The 24,095-nt window shown below is 45.4% G+C and overlaps 1 protein-coding gene across 2 annotated transcripts in view; it reads right to left on the bottom strand.

Moving 5' to 3' along the window:
- PTH1R (parathyroid hormone 1 receptor) overlaps window positions 1–24,095 on the bottom strand; it is a 631,389-nt gene that overhangs the window by 94,329 nt on the left and 512,965 nt on the right. For both annotated transcript variants that reach the window (XM_086941074.1, XM_086941073.1), the window contains one exon: window positions 4,749–4,843. In XM_086941074.1, the coding sequence (XP_086797200.1) occupies window positions 4,749–4,843 (95 nt within the window). The remainder of the gene's footprint in view (window positions 1–4,748; window positions 4,844–24,095) is intronic.

A 24,095-nucleotide genomic window follows, 5' to 3' on the forward strand; every position in this document is an offset into this window, starting at 1 on the left:
CCAGGCTGCGCCCAGACCTGGCTGGGCCGCTTCCTCAAAGCCTGGTCCCTCTTCTGTACGGCGGTTGAATGCCACTTTGCATACTGCAGTGCAATAGAATAGGGCTCATGTCTCTTCTGTGGCTTTTTTGGCTTAATGGGATTTTTAATGGAGTAAGATAAATGGAGATACAGGTATGCAGCCTTATGCTATCAGGCACAAGTTGCACCAACCTAGTGCCAGCCACCACTGCATCAGCCAGCACCATGCCACAACCCTGTGGCCTTACCTTGCTCCATTCCTCTCTCACTTCACACTTCTTCAGATACACAAAGAGCTTGGCAGTAGACTCATTTAGATTGAAGTGGCACAGGCTGGATAGCCGGAATGGCGGGTGGATGGTCGGATGGGCAGAGCAGACTTTAGCTGCTGGTAAGCAGGATGCCCATTTGTGCAAGCGGGGCCTCAGCTCTCCCTCCTTTCCCGCTCCTACTCCCTTTTGTCCCGCTCCTGATTGAGCTTGCAGCTCACAGCTCACATCACTCATGTTTCCTGCCACACCCTTTCGGTTGGCACAACACCAAAATTAATCACGATTGGCTCACAGCAATCTCAAAAAAATAGGATGTGTGTGCTTGTAATCTCTCTTTAAACATGGTGACACGCAATTGGCACCTTTAATTTACATGTAAGTCCCTAGTAAAGTGGTACTACAGGTAAAAGGCCTGTAAATTAAATATTACTAGAAACTACCAGCAAAGATTATGCCACCAACTTAATTACCCTTTTACAACATATCCCAGCGCTGCCATTGGAGCCTGTGTGCGCAGTATTTAATTGTCATTTCGACCAGGCAAAATAAGCCATTTGCTATGCCTAAACCTTCCTTTTTAATACATATAAGTCACTCCCAGTGTAGGCCCTACACAGACCATGGAGCATGGTGCATTGTATTTAAAAAAGTGTACATGTACTTTTGAGTTTTACATGACCTGGTAGTAAAAAGCCCCTATATTCGTTTTTTCACTATTGCAAGACCTACCTCTCATATACTATAAAATTGTTTTTTCTTATTAAATCTGAGAAATATAACCTTACTGGAGGGAGCAGTTAGGAATGTCATAGCTGGTGTCTGAGGAATTGTAATTTAAAAACCTCTTCAATGGTATGGTGGATTTAAAGTTATAATTCCATAAAGGCCACTCTTAGAAAGTTTGCACATTTGGTCACTGCAGCCTGTTCCGGGGTCACATGACTAGGCGTAGTTGGCAGCTGGCCTTTGTGTAATCTTTCCAGGCAGCATTACAATGGAGGATCTGGGTGTTGGCAGGATGGGCCATCTTAACTTAGAGCTGTCACCTACCATACTTGCACTTCAAAGACACAGTTCCGGATCTCACACAAAGGGATTCACGCTAGCCTACTGTGCCCTCAGACAGACTGATGCAAGGGCAGGGAGGAAGGAAATTCCTAACACCTCTGCAGGCTCCAGTACCTTCTCCCACTTCAAAGTGGGCACCACGTATAAAAAGGGGACACTGACCAACTCTTCAGTACACTCCTGGATCTGTGGATACTACAGAATAAGAACACTCTGCTGCCCTGCTACTTGAGGCCTGCCCTGCTTGCTGAGAAGGAAGGCTGGACCTACTCTCTGAGTGACTTCAAGGGTCAGCTGACTGACCTCCTTGTATGAGCTACAGGGACATAACAAGCACCAAAGGCCTTCCTGCATCCGCCAAGCTGATCTGCTGCCTGGACTTGCTGCCAGGAATTGTACCAGCAAATGCCTGAGCACTACTGGCCTCTGCAAGAGTGAGTCCCTGATCTCCAGGAAGTTCTTTCCCAGATTCTGGACCCTTGGTGGGCATCTGAGTGCAATCCTCTGACGCAAAAAAAAAAAATCATGAAGGTTTTGGCTCTACGTGACTGCACACAAGTCCTTTTGCACCAAGATCTTTGCGCCCTCGCCAACCACCAACGTGAAGATTTGGTAAACCCAACTCCTCATCTCCCAGTGACCTCCAGCTGTGACTGGCAACACAAGCTCTGCAATTCGTGCTAGCTACAGAATTGACAGCCCTTGGTGACTGCCAATGCGCAGCTCCAGCAACGACCGTCCCTGGCTCCAAGAGGATCTTCAGACTACAACAAAGACCCTCCACGATGTCCCGCCTGCTCTTGGTGCTACAGCAATAATCATCCACAATGCTCGCTCTCCTCCTTGTGTACTCCTCCACTTTGAGTGGAACTCTGCACACTGGACTTTAAAAGTTAACTTTTAAGTGTGATTAACCTGTGACTGTTTCTGACATACTCCATCAGGGTCGGCCTGAACCTTTGACTTTGACCCAGTCTCTGGTGACCAGATAACTGCGAGCAGCACTTTGAACTTTTCGGTGCTCTACTTGACTGAATTATTTAAAATTACATATCTCCGGTTTACTGATTGATTGTCATTTTGGTGTCAAATTATTCATTACACTTTACTCTCTTTTTCTGAATTTGTGGGGAATTTTTCTTTTGTTGTGCATTACTTTATTACTGTTTGAACGCCAAATAAATGCTTTACACATTGCCACTGAGTTAAAGCTGATTGCTTTTGAGCAAGGCTATCAGAGGGTTAAGCACAGGTAAATTTAAAGACTTTTTTTGATTCACCCTCACAAGGTTTGGGGCTGTTGCTTGAGAAGGATTTTACCTCCCTCAATCAACAGCCCAACATTTCAAAAAAACACCTATAAAAGTAGCACAGCTTAACCAATGTAGGTATTTCTAGGACACAAAATCGCTTCTGTTTGAAGATGAGCCTCACCAGCAGCTAGCCGATGGTGGTCATGCAGAGCTGGTGCTATGTATTTAAACAAGGCCAGTATCTATTTCAAGATGAAAGCATTTCTTCACTGGTCCAACTGAAAGTCTTTGGTAGAGAAATTCTCAATATACTTATTTAGACAATTGTATAGACCAGGGTGTCCAACATTGCTAATTAAGTCTCCATCCAAGCCAGTATTTTCAGAATATCCACATAGAAGAAATATGCAAACAATTTGTAATATTTGGAGATATTTACATATTTAGTAGCTGTCATGAAAATCTCTCACAGACCGATGTCACCTTGATGAACATTGGATGCGACTAAGACATTTTAAATATTATGGGTCTTGTAAACAAAGACATCTTGCAATGTATCAAGTTTCATATATTTTTTTAAATAAAATGTGTTTATGTAATAATTTTAGCTCAGCTGTCCTCATACTTTTTATATGAATGACTAGGTACAACTCTGTATGAACACAGAAGAAGTCCTGAATATGAAAATCCAATAAAATGTAAACCCCATGCTCAACCATGAAAGTGATTTGGAGCTTGAGACAATTTATGAATAAGCAAAAAAAAGTGCTAAATATTCTGTGAAAGCTGAGTGATGATATGGCCACCCTATCACTAGTGTAAAGACACAGACATTGGGATAATTTGAACGCATTTGAGGAAATTAGACTAATTATATTTGTGCATCTATTTTGCCTCCCCTGTAGCTACTAAAATGGCACACTGCGCTTCATCAAAGTCACGTTAATCTCTATTCACCTGGTTAAAATAGTTCCTGGTCAAATCAGAATTGCCAGATCAATGGTAAATTGGTAAACCAGGATTATTTAACTCAGACACTTACCCAGCTGAGTTCAGGCACATTGGCTGGCTAAAATACCAGGCAAAAAATCTTATAATCATGAGTATTCCTGCTCCGTCTTGCAAATATTTATTAATGCCTAAATGAACTGAGTCACTCACTGTTAACCAAGGTCAGTAACTTTCTAAAAAAATTAAACTTCACTCATTGGAATTCTCAGCTGGTAAAATTGTTATGTGGATATCATTTGTATTACAGATATCGATATCCACAAGGGAAATGGTTTCGATGAACCAGAAGCAGAATCTTGATTGTTGTGTTTTGAACATCTTTTTAGCTTTTCTGATTAGAATTGTGTTTCTACATTAGAAGGCTCAATTCAGGAGGAAGTAATGAGCAATGTCTGTGAATTTATTACCACCCCAGACAAACATTTTAGCAACTCGGACGTGGTTGGGTGTCACTGGGAAGTTCTGTGCAACATGGAACATTTAAATTGTTGTTTATGGCTCCTTTGACTTTCATTGGTGACCCTGGTCTCCAAGAAGCTCAACAATATGACCTCTTGTGGTAGAAGAATGAGAGGAAGGATGGATAGGAGGAGAGAGAATGGATGGATGCAAGGATGAATGGACAGAGGATGGGTGGATGATGGATGGATGGATGGATGGATGGATGGATGGATGGATGAATGGATGGATGGATGGATGAATGGATGGATGGATGGATGAATGGATGGATGGATGAATGGATGGATGGATGAATGGATGGATGGATGAGAGAAAGATAAATGTCTAGAGAGAAAAGCTAGATGATGGATGGAAGAAAATAAGGAAGATAGATGTATTAATGGAGGGAGAGATAGATTAGGGCAAGAAGGATGGATGCATGGTGGATAAACAGGGGAGGAAGGAAAAAGACAAAGGATGATGGAGAGAAGAAAGGACCAAATACTGAAGAAAGGCTGGAGAAAAGGAAGTTTAAGGAATTCAGAATTGCCTTAAGGTGGAGTAATGTCCCAAACATCTGCTGGGTTTGCCTGCCTCAACTCCTTGCTCAGAGCTATTTGGAATATGGTTCAAAGCTGGAAGTATTTTATTTCTGGATGTTCACTTGAACTTGGTGATCCACGTACCTGAAATATCCTAGAATGAGGACGGCGACTGTCAATGATCCCAGGGAGATGGAATATCCCACGGTGTATATAAGATAAAGGCGATCAAAGACCTCCTGTAGAAATACAAAATCAGAATTACCGGTTAGATCATTTCTGACCAATTATGTATTAACTTTCATGCTAATATTCTCTCTGGCAATGTTATGAAATCAGGGGCACATTTATCAGCCTTTCACACAGTGCAGCACAGCGAGCCACCTTGCTGCCCTGCGGGAAAGGGCAGTTATGCACTATATTTAACATTATAAGGCTTATTCCTGTTCTTTCCTTGAGCTGGCGCCCTTTTGGCTGCTTAAAGCCAACTCAGGCACCGTTGTGCTATGGGGCAAGAATGCCTGCATTGTAGGCAGAATTGTTTTTGTGCAGGAAGATGCACCTTCCTGCACAAAAATAATTCTCAGAGGCATTTTGCAGTTTCTAAGTGTGCCTCAAAATGCAAAATGCAGCACACTTAGAAAAAGGGAACGAGGAGAAACAAAGATATTTCTCCATCATTGAGCCTCCCCTGGGGAGGTGTAGCATTTCGATACATTCCCAGGTTTACCAGTCTTGGTAAATCTTGGAACGCAGCAAAATACATGCGTGAATACATGGGACCACCCACGCTTCACCCATGGAATTCCTCCCGGGGCAGAGTAATGAAATGCAGTGATTTGCGTTTGCCTTACTCCAGATTTATCAAGCCATTTAGGGCCACGCAAGGTGGCCTTGCATGACTTTAGTGTTGCGTTGCCTTTGCCTCCCCCTTGCGTAGTGCAAGAGCAACACGACACATTGATAGTTATGCCCCTCACTTTCCCGCTAAATTTCTCTCTGGAAAAGGTTTAAGAGCAGAGTATTCGGTATACATGGGAGTTGAAAACCTGCCGTGCAGGCAACAGCATATGCACGCCAATCTGTGAACTGGACTGATGACATTACTTGTAAAAGAAAGAGGTGCTTCACTATGCTTCAATAAGTACATTTAGCTTGCCAGCAGCAGTGGCTGCTCAAATGTGATTGAAAGAGAGTGCATATACAAAATGAAGTGAAGGTTGTCTTTAATCGATCAGACTTGCCAATGGGCTTATTGCAAGATCCTGGGGCAAACGTCATTTGAGGTCTCAAGCAGTTGATCTGGTTACGTTTTGGTGGAGGCACAGGGGCAAACAAGTATGTCGGGAATTCCTGAGATTCTGTAAAATGTTCTTGGCTCAAAAAGGCTGTGAGTCTCATGGGGAGAGAGTCTTGTGTCAGAACAACCTGAAATATGAGAGGCCCTGCTCCTGAAAACATCAGCTTGCTTGGAGTCAATTCAATTGCAGTAAAATGCACAAAAATGTAATTTTCAATTCATTGGTCCCATGCGTAAATGAAGACACCATTTTTGAATGTGAAAAAAAGCTGTGAAAACGATCAAAGACTCTCTTTGCACACTCTGTTGTTGTTGTATTTACTTTATTCGATATGAAATATCATAAAAGCATGAAAAAGATATTTTTTGGAATAGGAAATCCAGCAATTCATACAACAATTAACAAGATAAATTCATACAACAATTAACAAAATAAAAATCATCTAAAAATCCGTTAAAAGAAATTTACACTATGTACAATAAAAGCAATTTCATTTACAGTTGGCATATAAACAGCATTTGGGGCATGAAGACGCCAGCTCTTACTATGTTTTACCATCTTTGAACGTATCAGCCAGGCGTTGCCCAAGTATTTTGCTACCGCACAGATCATGCTAAGGGAGGAAGTATCAGATTTGAACGTGCGTAGTGCTGCCCTATAGTCTGTAAACCCAAGATTTTTACATGTAGGTTTCAATCATTTCCTCCTTGCAGCCCCATAAGCGGGGCATGCGAAGAGGAAGTGGGGAAGCGATTCTGATGGTGCTTGGCAACCTGGGCAGCTCACAGAGGCCAAGCTATGATTCCACCAACCCGCTACCATGTCGTTGAGTGGGAGCGTCCCTAGCCTGAACTTCATGTACAACAAGCTATCGCGGGGAGATTGTATAAAATCAAGATAGTGCTCAAATTTAGCAACTGGCTTGTGTTCTAAAAACTGTTCAGTGAGGGTCCCCCAGTTCGGTTTTCGTGCCTCCACCCCTTTCACCCATTCCCAGTATGCCTTCTTAATAAGTTGCTTGGCCGGCGCGGTCTGGGTTACCCAAGCTTCTCCGAACCCAATTTCTTTTACCAACTGTTTTAATTTGACGATCCACTTGATCTTGTTCCCTGAGTCTAGGTTGAAAATCTCACTCAGTGCGGCCGCATAGTTTGCCAGTTCAGGGGTCCTTCTTAGGCGCACCCAGAACAATAAGGGATGTAATCTAGCAATGTTTGTAAAGGACTGCCTCCCAGGTCTCTACGGAGTGGAGTCAGAGGCGTGGAGAGAGGCAGAGATACCAGACCCCTGAAAAGCTTATTCTCAATCTTTCGAGCTCACAAACATCCTCAAATACCCATAACTCCGACCCGTAGAGAGCCGAAGGGAGTGCCTTACCCTCATAGACCACGAGAGCCGGGCCTACTGGTCTACTAAATGAGAGGTGCTGTTCTCTTAAAATGGCTCCCGCTACCGTTCTATGATTAAGGAGCATTTTAGTGAAGTAGTGTGGCTCACTGGTAGAGGCGGCAGACCCGAGAGCAGAGGACGGCCCGGGACCAGGGTTCGATTCCCGGCGCGGCAGGTTTCTGGACCAGGGTCAGCGGACTCGATAATTCTCTCACCTCGGTGCCCACTCTGATCAGCGATCACACTCGGCAACTCTGGGCATTAGCTTGCCTCATCTTCACTAACGGCCCCACCAGACCGCAGGGGATGCCTGGTCTCACCCTGGAGATACCCATTAAGGGACCATCTCTCAGGGAAGCCAGGAAGGGTTTCGCAGCGGTCGAAGCGCCTTGGGACCCTACGGGTAAGTAGTGCGCTATACAAATGCCTATACATTTACATTTACATTTTGGTTAAATGAGTATTCCATTTCATTTGATTATTCATCCTAATCCCCAGATAGTCAAAAGACTCTACAGTTTCAAAGGGGGTGCCATTCAGGTTGATACTATTCTTAAAGCATTTGGAAGGGGAGAGTATCATCAATTTCATTTTATCAGTATTGATCGTTAGGCCCCATAAATTACAGAAAAGGCTAAACCTATCTAACAGTTTTTGTAGGCCTGAGGGTGTTTTTGAGACCAGTAACGTATCATCTGCGAATAGGAGGGTGGGCGTTTTCTCCCTGGCCAGGGTTGGGGCATTGGATGGAACCTCTCTCAAATGGTCCACCACCCCATTTACAAAGAGAGAGAACAAGGTTGGAGCCAAAACACAACCCGGGCGCACCCCCCAATTCACTGCCACCCTTCCCGTTAACTGGCCTTGGTTACCCCACCTAATTCTGGCATAATTCCCCTCATGGAGACGCTTAATAAAGTCAAGAATCATGGGGGGAATCCCTAGGTCATGTAAGACTTGCCATAGCTTGGCCCAGGGGAACAGATCGAATGCGTTCTTGAGATCGGTAAAAGCCAGGTACAGGCTACCCTTCCCAATGGATACCACTTTCCAGTGTAGAGTTCAGAATCTGAACACTTGATCAATCTTCCCTACTTTCTTGCTGAATCCCACCTGAAAATGCAAAAGGACATTAGCTTTGTCCATCCATGACCTTATTCTCGTTAGGAGGACCCTGCCAACCACTTTTTGTATGACGTCAATTAGACTAATCGGCCTATAGTTGGCAGGATCCTCCCTATTGCCCTTTTTGTATATCGTGACCACCTCTGCCCCTTTCCAAGAGTCCAGGATGGGGTGGCCTCTGGCTATTAGGTTCATTATGAGGAGGATGAAGTCTGCCCACACTTTAACTTCGCACAAGAGTAGATCACCAGGAAGGCCATCAGAACCTGCCGCCTTTCCTGCAGCTAGCCCGGCTATGGCAGATGAAACCTCATTGAGCTCAAAGGGCTCATCTAGATTAGCCCCCTCTATCAGGTAGTCTGGACTAGGATCCCCGACTGTTGCTGGGATAGATCCGTTAGACCCTGCCATAGTTGTTTCGGCATCGCAGTACAGGGCAAGGAAATGGGCATGCCATTCATGTTCTGCGATGTGGTTAGGAATCGGATCAGAACCCTTTCGGCTACCTTTATTAAGTATTTCCCAGAATACTGCAGAATCTTTTAATAGAGAGGCAGCTTTGAGTTCCTGCCAGTGGTCTTCTTTCCAATTGCGTTTAGCTAGCTCGACTGCCCTTGCGTACTCCCTTCTCGCTAGTCTAACCAGAAGAGGATTGTTCCTTTTTAAAGCCAGTGAAAGTCTACGCCTCTTATCCCTGCAAACGTCTGAGTACCACAGGTTGGAAGGCGTGGGAAGCTGTTTATTATTGGTACTCTGATTGCTAGGGTCCGGGATGGCGAAAAACTCCCCCAACCCATCAATCGTTCTCTGATAGAATTCGGGAAAGGGAGAGGGCACTGTGGTCTCTGTAGCAACATTAATCACCTCAAGCTCCAATGATTTCTGCTCGATGAGCTCTCTAATATTAGCCAATTTGTCTTCCTTATAAGCGACCTTCTGCCATTTAAGGCGGCAGTTACAATAGGAGGGGGCTACCTCTTTGTCAGTGACCTCACCAAATTTAAAGACTTGGAGATCGTCCAGTTATTTCTTAGTTGCATACAGAGTGGATTGTGGTCACTATCCTGGGTTGGTTTCACCTCCATGTCCAATAGATCTCCCCAAAGTCGGATGTCAATCCGCAATGGGCAGCTGGGCCGGTTGTATGTGTTAGCCCCTTTGGGATCGGAAAGTGTTCGTCCATTAGCAGCTCTCAAATTGAACTCCACAGATATGGCATTCAATTGTATGGCTCATTGCGTCCACTTTTTAATTGGGGGGAGACTAAGCAATGGGATGGCAAATTTGCTATCCTGCCCCCCCATACCCAGCACATCCTCCTCGCTGAGCGGTTCGAATGTGCAGTTAAAATCTCCCGCCACTATAATGGCTGAGTTAGGGGGTAGGGTGGACAATTCAGACTCAAGAGCCGTTAAAATAGCCGAATGGGCATTCCCCGGTGACCCTCTAGCATACACATTAAATATCTCCAAGTTAGAGCTGTTTGGCGGACCTTTCACCATCAGGTGTAAGATGTCATTAGATGAGGTAGTATGCATAGTGATAAGCCAATTTAAAGAGATGCTAAGCCAGATATGGAGGCCCCCAGAAGGGCGACCCCTCCCCGTACCTAGCGCTAGAATGAAGTATGTTGCAAATCCAGATTTATGTAAGGGGGCCAGACTCCAGGTCTCTTGGAACAAACAAATATCTTGTTCCTCAATAAAATTATTCCATTCTGGGAGAAGCATTGTTTTTCTAACCCTGAAATATTCCACGAAAGGAGACAGATTGTCCCTGTATTGCTTCCATCCCCATTGTGTGGATTATTCGTTCCCCCCGCGCAGATCTACCCATCCCTAGACCACTAGGGCGGGCAAGCTCATCCTCCCTAGGCCCATCCTCTGCTTCCTGCCAGGGATCCATAATCAGGGGCTCGTATAGTCAATCAACTAAGCCTAGGCCAGACTCTATCCCCTCCCCCCCTGATGAACATTGCGGGGTGCAGCGAAACTGAACTGCAGAATGCCCTGGAGGGAGAGTGCAGAGCTCGAGTTCCACCAAATTTTTAGCAATCACAGCACTAAATAACTTTATCTCAATACAGTCCGTCTTAGAACTTCCCAGGCTGACCCTTCTTACTTTTGCCAGGTCCTCTGTGATCACCGACCTACAGCCCCTGACATGTCTTGTCCAATGTATCACTTTATTTTTAAGGGAATCACCACTCTCATAGTTATTATTACTTGTTAATCTGGGAACCTTGGTCATATATATCTTGGGAAGAGGGTTCTTTAAGGGGGTAATTCCCATATGTAAGCCTGGTCTTAAGTGGCTGCCCTGACCTTCCCTTGTCGGGGTGCTTCTATGGACATTACCTGTAGGGGGCTCTTTTTCTGGTACTACTCGCCTATTTCATAGGGATAGATCTCTATTGCACCAAGGGTTAGCAATAGGTTTACCAGGGCAGTTAGGCCTTTCATGGAATGTCGGTACAGTAATCTTATGCCCTAATGCTGACCTCAACCCTGCTCCCTCAGTGACCCCCGACAGGGGTCTGTAGTTAACACTACGGGGCAAGGGGAGTGTAGAGGGAACCACAACAGAAGGGGGTCTTTGCCCACAGCTAGAATTAGGTAATAGAGAGGAAGCAGGAGAGTTAGTTCGACTATGCCTAAGAACATCCACCTCCTTACTCAGAGAAGCTAATTCTCTTTCGAGAAGAGCTACTCTTTCCAATATGGTGCTGATGTTAGTAGAGCAAGCATTGCAAATCTCTATGTTAAAAGGGGGTTGGGTTTCATTATCTTTGATCATAGACTTAGGTATATTGTCCTCACCAATGGATTCTAAGATGTCATATCTGTTAGAACACAGAATTTGGGCCTTAGCTAAATCCGCATCGGTACTACCCTTCGCGATGTCACCAGCTGTTCCACAAACATTTTGCACTATAGGAAGTGGTGCTGATGTACCCTCCTCTGACCTATGTACCTCTCCAATAGCGCTAATTAATGGTGTTCTTTTACTGAAGATTGCAGGGATTACTCTTCTCTTTACCCCGACTAGGGCCTTGTCAAGTGGATCATTGGTTGCAGCTGGGAGAGTTAAGTTGTTAGCCCCCAAAACTTCCTCGCATTCGCTTACAATTGCCTCAATCCTTGTTAGGACACAATTACTGGCCGCATGTGTAACTTTCTTAAGTGTTTTCTCTCTTTTCACAGGAGCTGGTCCTCCCCCCTCCATAGACTTCCTATTCCCCATCACTTTCACTTAAAACAGGTGAGGGCGTAATAGGAGGATTCAAAAACAATTTGCGCAGCCCTTCAGAGAACCACAAATCTAGTCAGACTCCAATATGTACCTATTCAAATCAATTCAGTCTTTTCGGAGTAGCAGATCGTCCCTTGCTAATTGCTGCAAACAGTACCTTATTGTCCAGCACCCCCCTACTGAGAGGTAAGGGGGGCCCAGCCCAGCCTCCTCTGGCACCGGATGGCCACAGATGGCCTGCCCTTTGCCCGGGCTTAACCCGGCAAGTCCTGCACGCCTCCCGCGGGACAGAAGATAGGTGCTGGTTAAATGCGCCTACTGTTGTCAGGGGCGTGGCGGTGGAGCAGCGCTCAACACAGTGACTGCTGGGGAGTGTGGTTTTCCCCTGACGTGAGCCCCGCTGTAGCCTGCTTCCAAGTCCGGTGCTGGTGATTGCTGCAAGCGTCTCTCGCGGAACGGGAGACGCGAGAGGTATTTAGCAGGTGAGCAAGGTCAGGGGCGTTGTGGTGGAGCAGCGCTCAACCCGGTGACTGCTGGGGACCGTGGTTCTCCCCTGACTTGAGCCCCGCTGTAGCCTGCTTCCAAGTCCGGTGCTGGTGATTGCTGCAAGCATCTCCCCTCTGGATTTACAACATATTCAGTATTAAATAGGAGGGATGTTGTGTTTTGCACTTCTTATCTTAATGCACATAAAGTAACACTATCATGGAGTCATGGTATTATATTATTTTTGTATATTCCATTGATGAGGCCTCATCTAAAGCCTAGTGCCTAGTGCCACGTTTTGGAGGCTAGGTTTCAAAAATTGTAAATTGATGGGTATGAGGGTTATGAAGCATATAATAGAAGTTGCGACCAAGGACTAAACATAGAACAGGATTCAATGTTCTTTTTAACAGAAACAATTCACTCCTAGAAGTAACTATTGAAACTGTAAAAGGCAATTCTAATGAGCAGTTAAATGGATCACGTACGAGTCGTGAATGCCTGAAATATTATCACAGCAGAAATGGAAAGAAACTTACTTCTGGTGGAGGGAGATAATGTAGGAATTATTGATAAATTTAGAGACCGCCTAGGTCTGTACCTAGTATAATCTGGGTGGCCTTGTAGATTTTATAAACAAATGCAGACATACAACACACACATATCTACGTGCAAACATTCACACACAAAGGGAAATATTGTAAATTACGCATCAGAACATTAGTCTTTAAATGAGATGAATCTTCCAACTTATCACTGTGAGAACCCCAGCAGCATGTTTCCTTTCTGAAATCAGTCTTTTGGCCGTTTGAACTTCCTCAAACCCTCCAATCAACTGTGCTCTGCCTTTCTTTCCTTTGTCCACACCACCCACATCGGCCAAGCAACAGCAGAGGACGATCGTTTTCCTACCTCGCAGCAAATCCCTGGAACAACCTCCCACTTTACCTGTGGATCTCCCCCGCCCTCCACCTGTCAAACTCCTCCTTCTTCTGGATTTCAGGAAAGGACTCAAGACCTGGATATTCGACTGATCTGCGCAGCTACACTCTCCTTGCCTGGATACCCTTAGGGTGATTAGCTGTGATTTGTCATTGTGATTGATTGGTTTGATTTTTACTTGAATTACATCAGCTATACTTACTAGCATCAGATTCTGCAACATAACTGACACTTCTTTCAAGCCCAGACAAATTGTCTGATCACAAAAAATGATAAAAGTTTCAAAGTGGGATATACCTTGCTATGTCATGTCAGACTAGGATGATGGAAGAAACAACCCTTATACATAGTTATTATGCTGGAGATGGTAGTCGTATTGTCCTTCTGTGATTCCAAGAATCCTCATGCATAATGAATGAGGATTAAGCTTTTCGAAGAAAATCACATGCCATAACTAGCTAAAAGGTCAGTACTAAGAATCATTTTGTAATGTAAAATCAGGGGAATGTAGGTGAAAGGTGCATTCACTACCTGAGTCGATATTAGGGTACCTATATAGAACGTAACATCTGGGGTGGGGCTGTCTGTCAACTTTCCTCTTTACCCCGATTAGGGCTTGATATTGCCTGCGTATTACCACCTTGTATACTTCCCAAAGGGTGCAGCAGGAGTCCACCGACCCCTCGTTCTGGTGGAAAGCATCTCTCAGTACCTTCTATTGGTCATTCAGTGACTTTTCTGTCTTCATATGCCATGCAGCCAAGTGGGGCATCAGGACATTGTCCATTGCCTGTCCCAGGAACCACATGGGCACCTGTGAGTAGTCCGATAGGCCTCTCGCCAAGTGCTGAGTATTGCAGAAGCGCCCCACTTCTTCCCTAAGAGTGAATAAATAGTCAAGCCTGGAAAGGCTGCTGTGGTGCACTCATAGGTGTGTGTGTATTGGCGTCCCTTTGTGTTCTGAGATCTCCATATGTCCACACATCCCAGCTCCTCCACAAATTTCCTGAGGGGAGTACATCTCCTCATCTCTCCTTTTTCCGGCCATTTGTCTTCCGACAGTGAGATGGCATCATTCATGTCTCCTCCTATAATCAAGGACCCCATCAGCAGTTCGAGAAGCGCGAGGGAGAAGAGGTTGTCCCCCTGCATTCCAGGTGGGGTATACATTGATCCTAGATTTAGAATTTGCCCTCCCACTTCCCTGTCTGAAGTATAAATCAGCCTAGTGGGTTCTCCAGGTTTTGCCCGGGGTGTATGCCATTGCAGACTGAAGGAGGATCCCTACTCCCTGTGACTCTGAAGTATAACCTGCGTGTGCCACTAAGGTGTATCCCCACCTATCCAGGGCTTTGTAGGTGTGTCCCTGCTTATGAGTTTCCTGCAGGGGGACTAAGTCAGGCTTTTGTCTTTTAATGTACTGTAGTACTAATGTGCGCTTTATCTTGGACCCCAAGCCATTGACATTCTGGGATATAATTTTAAGTGTGTTTTATTTGTGTGTTCCAATCACTAAGTGTGTTGTGCATAATACCTGTTATGGCTTGGATTGGTCAGGGGCAGTGTGTAGCCCACCCCCCCCACCCCGACATGCACCCTCTTCTGAAGCACTGTGTCTCATGTAACTGCTGTGGTGACTTCTAACAAGTGAAAATACCCCTCAACTCCCCCCTCCCTGCAAGCCTGCACTGTGGGACTAGAGCTGCCCACCTCTGCAATTTGCAGAGCGCCTTTCACCCTCAACTGTAAGGTAACCATATTAGGGGGTTGGCCGATCCAACTCATCTTCTCTGTGAGCCCACTCGACCTGCGGACACCACCCTTTGCCCAAGGGCCACGACCTTATTTACCCACAACTTGCGTATCAACCTTCTCCCTTCTTTTGTACAGTTGTAGAGGGCCAACGATTTGAGGAGAGTTAGTGTCAGTTGTGCGGTGTCACGTATCCAAGGGTATGTTCCAATGTTCTCCTCCACTGCCCTCCCCCTGGTGCACCATACTGGTTAGCTCTTCAAAGGTTGCTTAACGCCAGGCAGATTGTTCCGCCTTTAGGTCTCAAGTCTCTGCTGGGGACTTCTGCTCCTTTCTGGAGTTACGATTTAGCCAGGGTCTGCTCTAGGTGTCGTTGGTCGTCATCTTTACCTGGGGAATTCCCATCCTGCCTGCTCCGAGAATACATTCTTTGCAATCCCTTTGGGTTTCGGTGTTCCTCCATGCGCCACCTATCCAGCCACTCCCAGGCCTCTGCTGGGGAGTGAAAGAACCAGGAGTTCCCTTCTGCAAGGGCTTTCAGGTTGGTGGGAATAACATTATATATTTCAAGTCGTTTTCCCTGATGGCTCTCTTGACTTCCTCAAAGCACCTCCTCTGTTTCTGGACCTAGTAGGTGAAGTCAGGGAAGAAGCGGATTGTGGTTATTTCGTAATTTAAGTCCCCTTGTATGCGCGCTGCTTGGAGAATTGCATTGCAGTCTCTGTGGTTGTGCATCTAGGCTATGATGGTACGCGGAGGGGCCCTGGGCCTCAGCTGCGGGACTGGTGCCCTGTGTGCCCTTTTAACCTAGAAGAACTTTGAAAGCCATTTGAGCTGCAGATGATTTGTGATCAGGTCTTCGATGAATAGGTTGATGCTTTGGGCTTCTGCCCCTCTAGCCACCCTCACTATGCGTATGTTGTTGCGACTGGAACACCCTTCCTGGTCCTCAACTCTTGTTTCTAGCGCATCTTGTTGTTTAGTTAGTTTATGCATTAGTTCCTCTAGGGACCTGGTTAACGTCTGGACGCCTCAGTTGTTTGTCGCCGCCTTTTTCACCTTCTCTGATATTTTCTGGTCCGCCCTTAGGAGCCCCACTTTGATGGTTACAGAGTCTATTTGGGGATCAAGGGTGGATTGAAGACATGGTATCGCTGCCATGATCGCCCCCAGGGAGGGCTCCCCATTGGTCACTGGGTCCACGGGCAGGCTCACTTCTTCTTGGTGATGTCTGGGGACTGCATACTTGTCCCTCTTGTTGGTTTGCAGTGGTAGGTACCCCTTAGGTTTCACCATGTCATCCAGTTGCCGGCTTCTGCTTGAAGTGCATCCAGGACTACTGTTGCAAGTTGTTGCCACCCCCGGTGTCTCCTTCAACTATTATCAGGATGTGACTGTGGGCTAATGTCTCGATATTGTGCCTTTGGGTCTCTCAGTTGGTGTCAGGGCAACTTGAGGCATCACCTTGTTGTTGCTCCCCAGTAGGTCCCAGGAGGATCTGTTGGCTGCTGTCTCAATAGGGGCTTCAGTCTTTTTAGACGTTGGTCATTTGGATGAATACATCTAACTGTGCGTGGCCGTGTTGCTGATTAACAGTCCCAGTCTCTCAGGATCTGTAGTTTTGTAGGTCATCGCTATTCACCACACCTTCGCGACCCCTGCACCCAGGGCTGATGGTGGCCGGGTCGGAGGGAGTTCACAGGGCAACCACTGTACCCAGTGTGTTAGCACCTCTTTGCGGCTCTGCTGCATATGGCCCTCCGTCTTCCAACCTTGCCCCATCCACGTGGGGTACTCTGCAAACCATGGCGGTCCGACTGTCAATGTCCGGTTGACTGAAACAGACATCTCCTCCTCTTGACTGGGCAGCTCCATCTAGCTGTGGCGTGCTGCCTAACAAACCCGAGTTGGGCCTCGGCATGCAGTCAGGCCAACGTGTTGTGCCGCTGCTGACCAAGCCCCTTCCCTGTGGTCTGACATTTTCTCTTCCGATGGCTGCCTGCCCTTCTTCAGACAGAGAGAAATGTGTTCTGGCCTCCCATGGGCCACATAGGCCTGAGCCTCCCTCTGCACCCCAGACCAGGACCCCGCCCATCTACCAGCAGTGGAGTTTGCTGATGGTATGGCGGGCACACCCACCTGTCCAGCACCACCGGTGTTCTGGAGTGCTGCGTGTCTCAGGCTCACCGCTACCTCTGTTCGATGTAGTTCTCCCCCTCCGTCGGATTTGCCCTGATGTAGGCCGCTGTGCTGCCGTAGGCCCGCTCTTGCCGCATTGATCCCTTCTGGGCATCTGTAGTATGACAAGGGGAACCGTGGGGCATATTATCAAGGACAGGCGATACATTAACGCTGCTTTTATCGGCAGGAAACTGCCGATAAAGCGGCGATAATGGCCTTGATATTATGCTCTATGGAATTCCAATCGAAGCCCATGTTAGATGTGAACACATCTAACATGGGCTTCGATTGGAATTCATAGAGCATATTATCAAGGCCATTATCGCCGCTTTATCTGCAGTTTCCTGCCGACAAAAGCGGCGATAATGTATCACCTGTCCTTGATAATATGCCCACAGGATCGGATCGCTCCGACCGCTGCAGTACTTCTTTGTTTGGACACACCTCCAGGTTATCTTCGATCTGGATGATGAGGCGGATGATGTGTCGAGGGCCGCTGGCTCAAAGGAGATGCGTTACTGTGCGGCCATCGTTGTCGGTGCCTGTCCACGCCCCCAATCTCAACCAATCTTAACCTTGAAGTTCCCTAAATAATTTTCAGCACCGCATAATGTTCTGCTTGGCCCAGTTTACAGCTTTGTGACTAGATTAAGAAAGATCCTTTAGAAAACTCAGATGCATTTTAGGTCTGGGTGAGCTGGGCTATGCCTGTTGTCTACGTGGGATACAATAACGTATAGTGAATCTACATGAGAATTGTTTACATAAACGCTATCCTGAAGGGCTGGCAATTCACTGGTCTTTCTAGCCCTGTGTAGGGGTGGGCGGAGCTCGTGGAGGCGCACTATGCAGAATTTTGCGGAGTTGCATAAAAACTCAGCGGAATTCGCGGTGTTCTGTTAGCGGGCCGAGTTGCTCCACTCACCCACCACTATTAATTTGATAAATGGTTTTATGGTATGAATTTCATGATGCAAACAATACAGTATAGAAACAAACATAAAAAGGAGAACACAGCCTTTTAATCACAATTAATTCATTAGAATTGTGCATTTTGCAAACATTACTGGAGCCAGATAAACGTCTTTGAAGGCGAATCAGACAGTTAGCTCTACAGTGTGAAAACAATTTTAAAAGATCATTTTCCAAGGAGCAAATCTTCTTTGATGGACGCGCTTCTGCTCGCTGAGGTGTGAAATAAATAACACAAAGATGTTTTACATTTTCTTTTAATTCAGCTCTTTGAATGTAGATGCATTTAACCATAGCGCTGGGAGAACTGAGGGTAATCATGCCCAACTTTACAGAGCAGTGGTTCTGCCTCTGAATTGGCTTTTTCAAAAGGATGCTGTTATTCCATGTTTTTCACCAATTCTTATTCAAGAGTCTATTTTTGCTTTGTGATCCCATGCTTGCCAGGACAAAACCTCATAAAAGTGAAATTGAAAGAAATCACAAACTGTTTACTTTCGGTTGTTCACTGCCTGCCTACACCCGCGTAACAGCTGCTTTCTTCTTAACATTAAAAGACATGAAGGAGAACCGAGGAATACTGACCTAGTGCCTTGCAGGGAATGGGAGGATAACATTGCTCACTCACGTTCATGTCCCTGCAGTCACATGGAGCGATTGCATTGCATTAAACTCCTTGGGCCTCATTTATGAGGCCTTGCGCGAGTTTTGCGCTTCCGAAGCGTCACTTTTTGTGACGCATCAGCTGCGTAAAACATGCCTCCTGTTGCGCACTATTTACAAAGGGACGCATTTAAGCAGATGCGTCACTTTGTAAACCCCTGTGCTACATTATACCTGGGTCAGGTATAATGTATGCAGGGGGGGCATTCCCCCGCAAAGAGCCTCGTGGAAGTGACGCAGTGAAATCAATGAGATTTCACTGCATCACTTCTAGGAAGCCGTTATGTCAAAATCTTGTGCCTGCCTCACAGCAGGCGTAAGACTGACGCAGGCCCTTTCATATGGGGCTTGCACCATGTGAAACAATGCATTGCTGGAGTTGCGTCACTTTTGTGACACACCCCAGCAATGCGTCACTTTTGTGCCTACAGATACATCAGAAATTCTGACGTATCTGTAACTCCTTGTGACATGATGCGTCATACATTAAATATGACGCATCAGGTATGTCGCAAGGAGTGCGCACTGGGAAGTGACGCATCGCTGCTTTCATGTAGCGATGTGTCATTTCTCATAAATGAGGCCCCTTGTGTCTGGAATCTCCAGGCCAGTCAGAGTCCTTTCAGGCTGCCTCCATCCCCTGTGACTCTCCCCGTGCGCTCCTCCACCCACCATCAGCTTGTGCCAGGTAGGCAACAGGCAGTTGCTAGTGCACAGTTTAGGACCCGGCTGTACTCGGTCACACCATCGTAGCAGGTCGCACCACTCCAGAGCCCCTACCGGAGCTACCAGCAAGGCAGCTGTTGATTGGGTGCCACACAGCTCACAGCCCCTCAATCAGGGCCGCAGCCACGCGCACGAGCTGGTGAACGCCACCGTCGCTGCTGCTAGCATGCAGCCTCGCCCTTCATGGGGTTGACTTAAATGACCCTCTTCTGCGTGTCTTTGCGAGGGAGTAGTCGGTTCTAGAGTATGCCAGCTACTGATTTGGTGAGAGTTGAGGTGTGGAGGGGGCCACTCAACTCCGCTACGTGGCGTAGGCAGAGTTTTTGCCAAACGCTGCCCTCCAATTAGATTGCATCCGGAGTATCAAAAACTCTGTGAAATATGCTGGCAGAGTGGATTTTATCACCAACCCTTAGCCCTGTGTAAGATAACCTTGATTATGCAGCATCTCCAAACATTCTTATATTAATGAGTACCTGTTACGTACATGCATAAAAACCTTTGATTTCCAAAAGGTCAATCAAACTTACAAAGAAGCTAGAAAATAAATGTAATTATTTGAATGTTTTACAAAGTGTTGGCTTCTTTTGGAAAGCCTAACACAATCCCTCGGAGATTCTGTCTGCAGTGGGTTGAAATTGCCTACAGGTTGCTTGATTACATTCTTCTGCTATGGTCATTTTTCACTCTTTCTAGCCACATCCCTTATGACCGTAGTGTGCGTAATATCAGGAGCTTCAGCAAAAAGATGGGATAGCATCTTTAAATTGCTTATTTTCAGTATTCCCTTCAATGACATCAGGTAAGGAAAATTTCTGAGGATCAAGAATGGAGAATTACATAACTGAGCATCCAACACTTAGTTCAATGTCCCTGCATCATCTTAGGATATACCCTAGGCAATGCAAATAGGTTTCCATTGCTTGATACCAGATCACATTTGAGGATATAGAGTGAAAACGTGTGACAATATTTGTAGCCAATACCCTCCTGAGCTGTGAAGGAACCAGTCCAAAATGGCTGCATTTTATTTTGTGGGCCTCTGAAGGCCAATGAAGGCCTCTATGGGCCAGAAGGATTTGATCTGATTTCTTAAAGCTGAGAAAAACATTGGTTTCTTGTTTTTGGAGACTCTGTTATCAAGATCTCTTCAGAACTATGGCACAGACAGTGTTGCAATATCTGAGCCTTGATAACACCAAATTCCTGTTAATTCAATGTATTTTGTAAACTGGATCTGCTGCAGGATCCTTCTCAGTAACACAAAATAAATGTTGGTACTTTTAACCAAAGATGTTATCTGGGGCCCTATTGCAGAGTGCCCCGGGGGCACCATAGACATGTGCTCCCACTTTCTGTGCCCTGGGGCACTTTGGTATTACAGAAAGGGTCACAGACTGTTGTACCAGCGCTATCATTAGAGGGCATTCCCTCATTTGCATGGGGGCCACCTCATTTGCATGGGGGCCAGGCCACATGCAAATGATAGAACCACTTTGCCTCTGTGTCTTGCCATATTATTGGATGCAGGCGTAGATGAAAACATGCCTTTAGGAGGCATAATCTTGACGGGAGAAAGGGGGACCCATGTACCATCCAGACATCCTCATGCAGGCCGGTGCAGTCAATCGTTGCACCAGCCTGCAATGGGATCTCTCTTCCCTCTTTAAAGTGCATGCAGGTTGTCACCTGCACAGTGAAACACACAGCAGCTCTGAAGCAGCCGTTCCATATTTCACTTGAATACGCTGCCCCCAGGGCAGCAAAAGTTTACTCACTTTCCCTGTTTGTGCACATGTCACAAACAGGGAAATTGAGCAGTATATGTAATAGAGCCTTCAAAGATCAAACACATATTTCTCTTCAATCCATGATATATAATTGATGATAGATGGAACCACAGATGGGGAATTCCTTTTTTTCTGGATTCTGCTCTGCTCAAGCTTGCTAGAGCTGTCTATGAACATACAAAGGAAGCTCATTATTGCATTTAAGGCAATGGTGATTGCCTTACAGGCAACAGAACGGAAATTACTATTGGCTGCCCACCATGTTGTCATACCTTTGTATTGCACCAGGAACATGGACTGGATTATGATGAAGACAACATTAATTTGGCCCCTCTGTTGCTGTGGTCTTCCGTTTAGAGTAATCTCCATGTCTCATTAAATAGGGAGCTTATTGAGGCCAGCTTGTCTAATAATTTTGGTAATCAAATACCCTGGTGGACTACATGAAGTGGATGTGCATATCATTGCATGGACCAATATTTTCGACATGCATCTTGGATTGCCAAAAGAGGATAGCTCCTGGATAAAAAAAAAATAGTTTCTGGACCAGAGGCAGTGGGCAAGAGAGGGGACAGACCTAATAAAGACCCAGAACATGGATTATATTCTAATCCAAACCACTCCAGGTTTCGAGCCATATCTGGACTTTGTGATTAGCATATAGGATAGGACCCTTTTAATCAGATTCAGGCTCAGGTTTATTAGATGGCAGATATGGTTTTGACTCACGCAGTATGCTTTGTCTTCTATCCTTCACTGTCCATGTGATGGAAAATCCCTGCAGAGCCTGCTCCATTTGGTCTTTTTTGTAGATTTTATTCAAGTTCTGCAAGTTATTTTTTAATCCCAGTTTTAAGAGGCTTGTGTCTGACTAAATGTAGATAACGTTGTTGTATCTGCAGGTGTTGAATCTACCAGCGATTTGATTTAGTGTTAACGATTTTCTTAAATATGCCTTTCATGTGAGAAAGTGTATGGTTTTTGATTTATATAAGAGGTGGTTTTCTGGTTATTAAATATTTTTATCACACTTTGTTATCAATATTCTTCTCTTGCAAATAATGTAATGTGTGATTTTGTAATATACCTACATTATAATCATTATTCAATGTTCAAATAAAGCTACTTTGGGCTTGATTTCGAGTCTTTAATCGACATATGTATATGTTTTGTAATGTGATGGCTTTCTTGTGGTAAACCAGCATTACAAACACTTCATTTGCTGTTTGTACTACCTCCTTCTGGTGCTATGATGCCAGACTGTTCTGTCCTTTCATCAGATTATCAAAAGAGGTATTGTTTTCCAACTCCATAAATGACAAATATCTAGAACCTTATTATATTAAGACCAAGTGCTTGAACAAATAGCACTCAGTATAATTTCTGGTGTTAGTGTCACACAGCTTTGGCTTGGAAAAGAGCCTTACGGCTTCATGCATTATGAAACTTTTGTAGCAGCAATTACAGAAAGGTTTATTTCCTGATTTCCCCCACATACGCACACCCTCAAGAAAGCTGCAAGTTATCTTCCTACCAATTAGAGGGCTAATATTTAGGAAATAATTTCTTCTGAGGTTTTGGTAAATTCAAAGACATATGAATGATCTGTGTACAGTTCTGTGCCTGGCACAGCCCTGGATTGTTTCTCCTAGTTAGAGAATGATATCACAGCCTCTGGATAAACCCTAATGAGGTTCCCGGGTACACAGCTGCCAGTGTTGTCAGAATGAGCAGAATAGTCCAGCACCAAAAATCTCTGCACTTAGGGTGACCCCTCTGCACAAAGTCACACGAAAGTGGGTGAACATTAAGATCAAAAAGTTTTACATCGCTCAACAAAAGAAGAAGCATGAAGAACACTTTCTTGGCAAAGATCTAGCTTTCCGTCAGCTGTGGTGTAATTCTGTTCAGCCGTTTTTTTTCTTTTTAAAGTAGTCTAATTAGTCCTATGGAAAATGCATGGGGCCAACATTATTTTGGAGTCCCCCTCTTTCTCGTCCCCACTCCCCTTTGACAGGTCACCCTAAAACTTTTCTGGAAGAAGCTGAGATGGATGATCACTTATTTTCAAAGTGTCATGAAGATTTGTCCGAGGGCACCAAAATTCTCAGCAAAACAAAACACTTTTTTTCCTGTGAAAACTATGAATCACATAGAGGTGCAGAGTGCATATATACATATATTTAGGAAAGCATCCAGCCATACATATATGTACCCCTCTTTCAAAGTGTGGTCCAAGGTACATATAATGCTTTCTATTTTGTAACTTTCATGAACGGAAGCCAAACCAGAAGGAGCAGCCTCTGTAAATGTAAACTGTTATTATTGCTTCCCACTTCCGCAGACAGGAAAATATGATTTGTTGCCTTGAGATTTATTTGAAAATGGTAATGCATGTTTGTGTTTATGCGTGCTTGTGACCTAACGGTTCCGTCACGGCCCCGCCCGCTCAATGGAGCGCTCAGCGAAGGTGCGAAATCGCTGCCGCGCAGGCGTGCCGGGCGGGCAGTGACGGAACCGTTCCGTCACCAGCACAGCGCGTCCGAGGCTGGTGACGTAGCGATTTCGTCACCAGCATGGAACAGGTTAAAAAGCAAATTGGTAACCATGCAAATACGGTATAAATAAAGTGACTCAGATGCGATAAAGGCTAGTACCTGGTTTTTAGCAAACATAAGATTACTGTACCATACACAGTTGAACATCACAATAACATCGAGTCATAGGAGTATTCATCATATAAAAATGTCTCCTTGCTGTAAGAAAACGTTGATGCTTGGCATTCACATTACAACCCCATACCATAGAAGTCTAAATATAAGAAGCTACTTCTTCAGGATTTCAGTGCTTTGGAACAGGAATTAGTGAACATACATTTTTTTGGGGGTGGGGAATATTCTAAGAGAGTGCAG

Source organism: Lissotriton vulgaris, chromosome 10 (assembly GCF_964263255.1).
Source record: "Lissotriton vulgaris chromosome 10, aLisVul1.2, whole genome shotgun sequence".
Lineage (NCBI taxonomy): Eukaryota > Metazoa > Chordata > Amphibia > Caudata > Salamandridae > Lissotriton > Lissotriton vulgaris.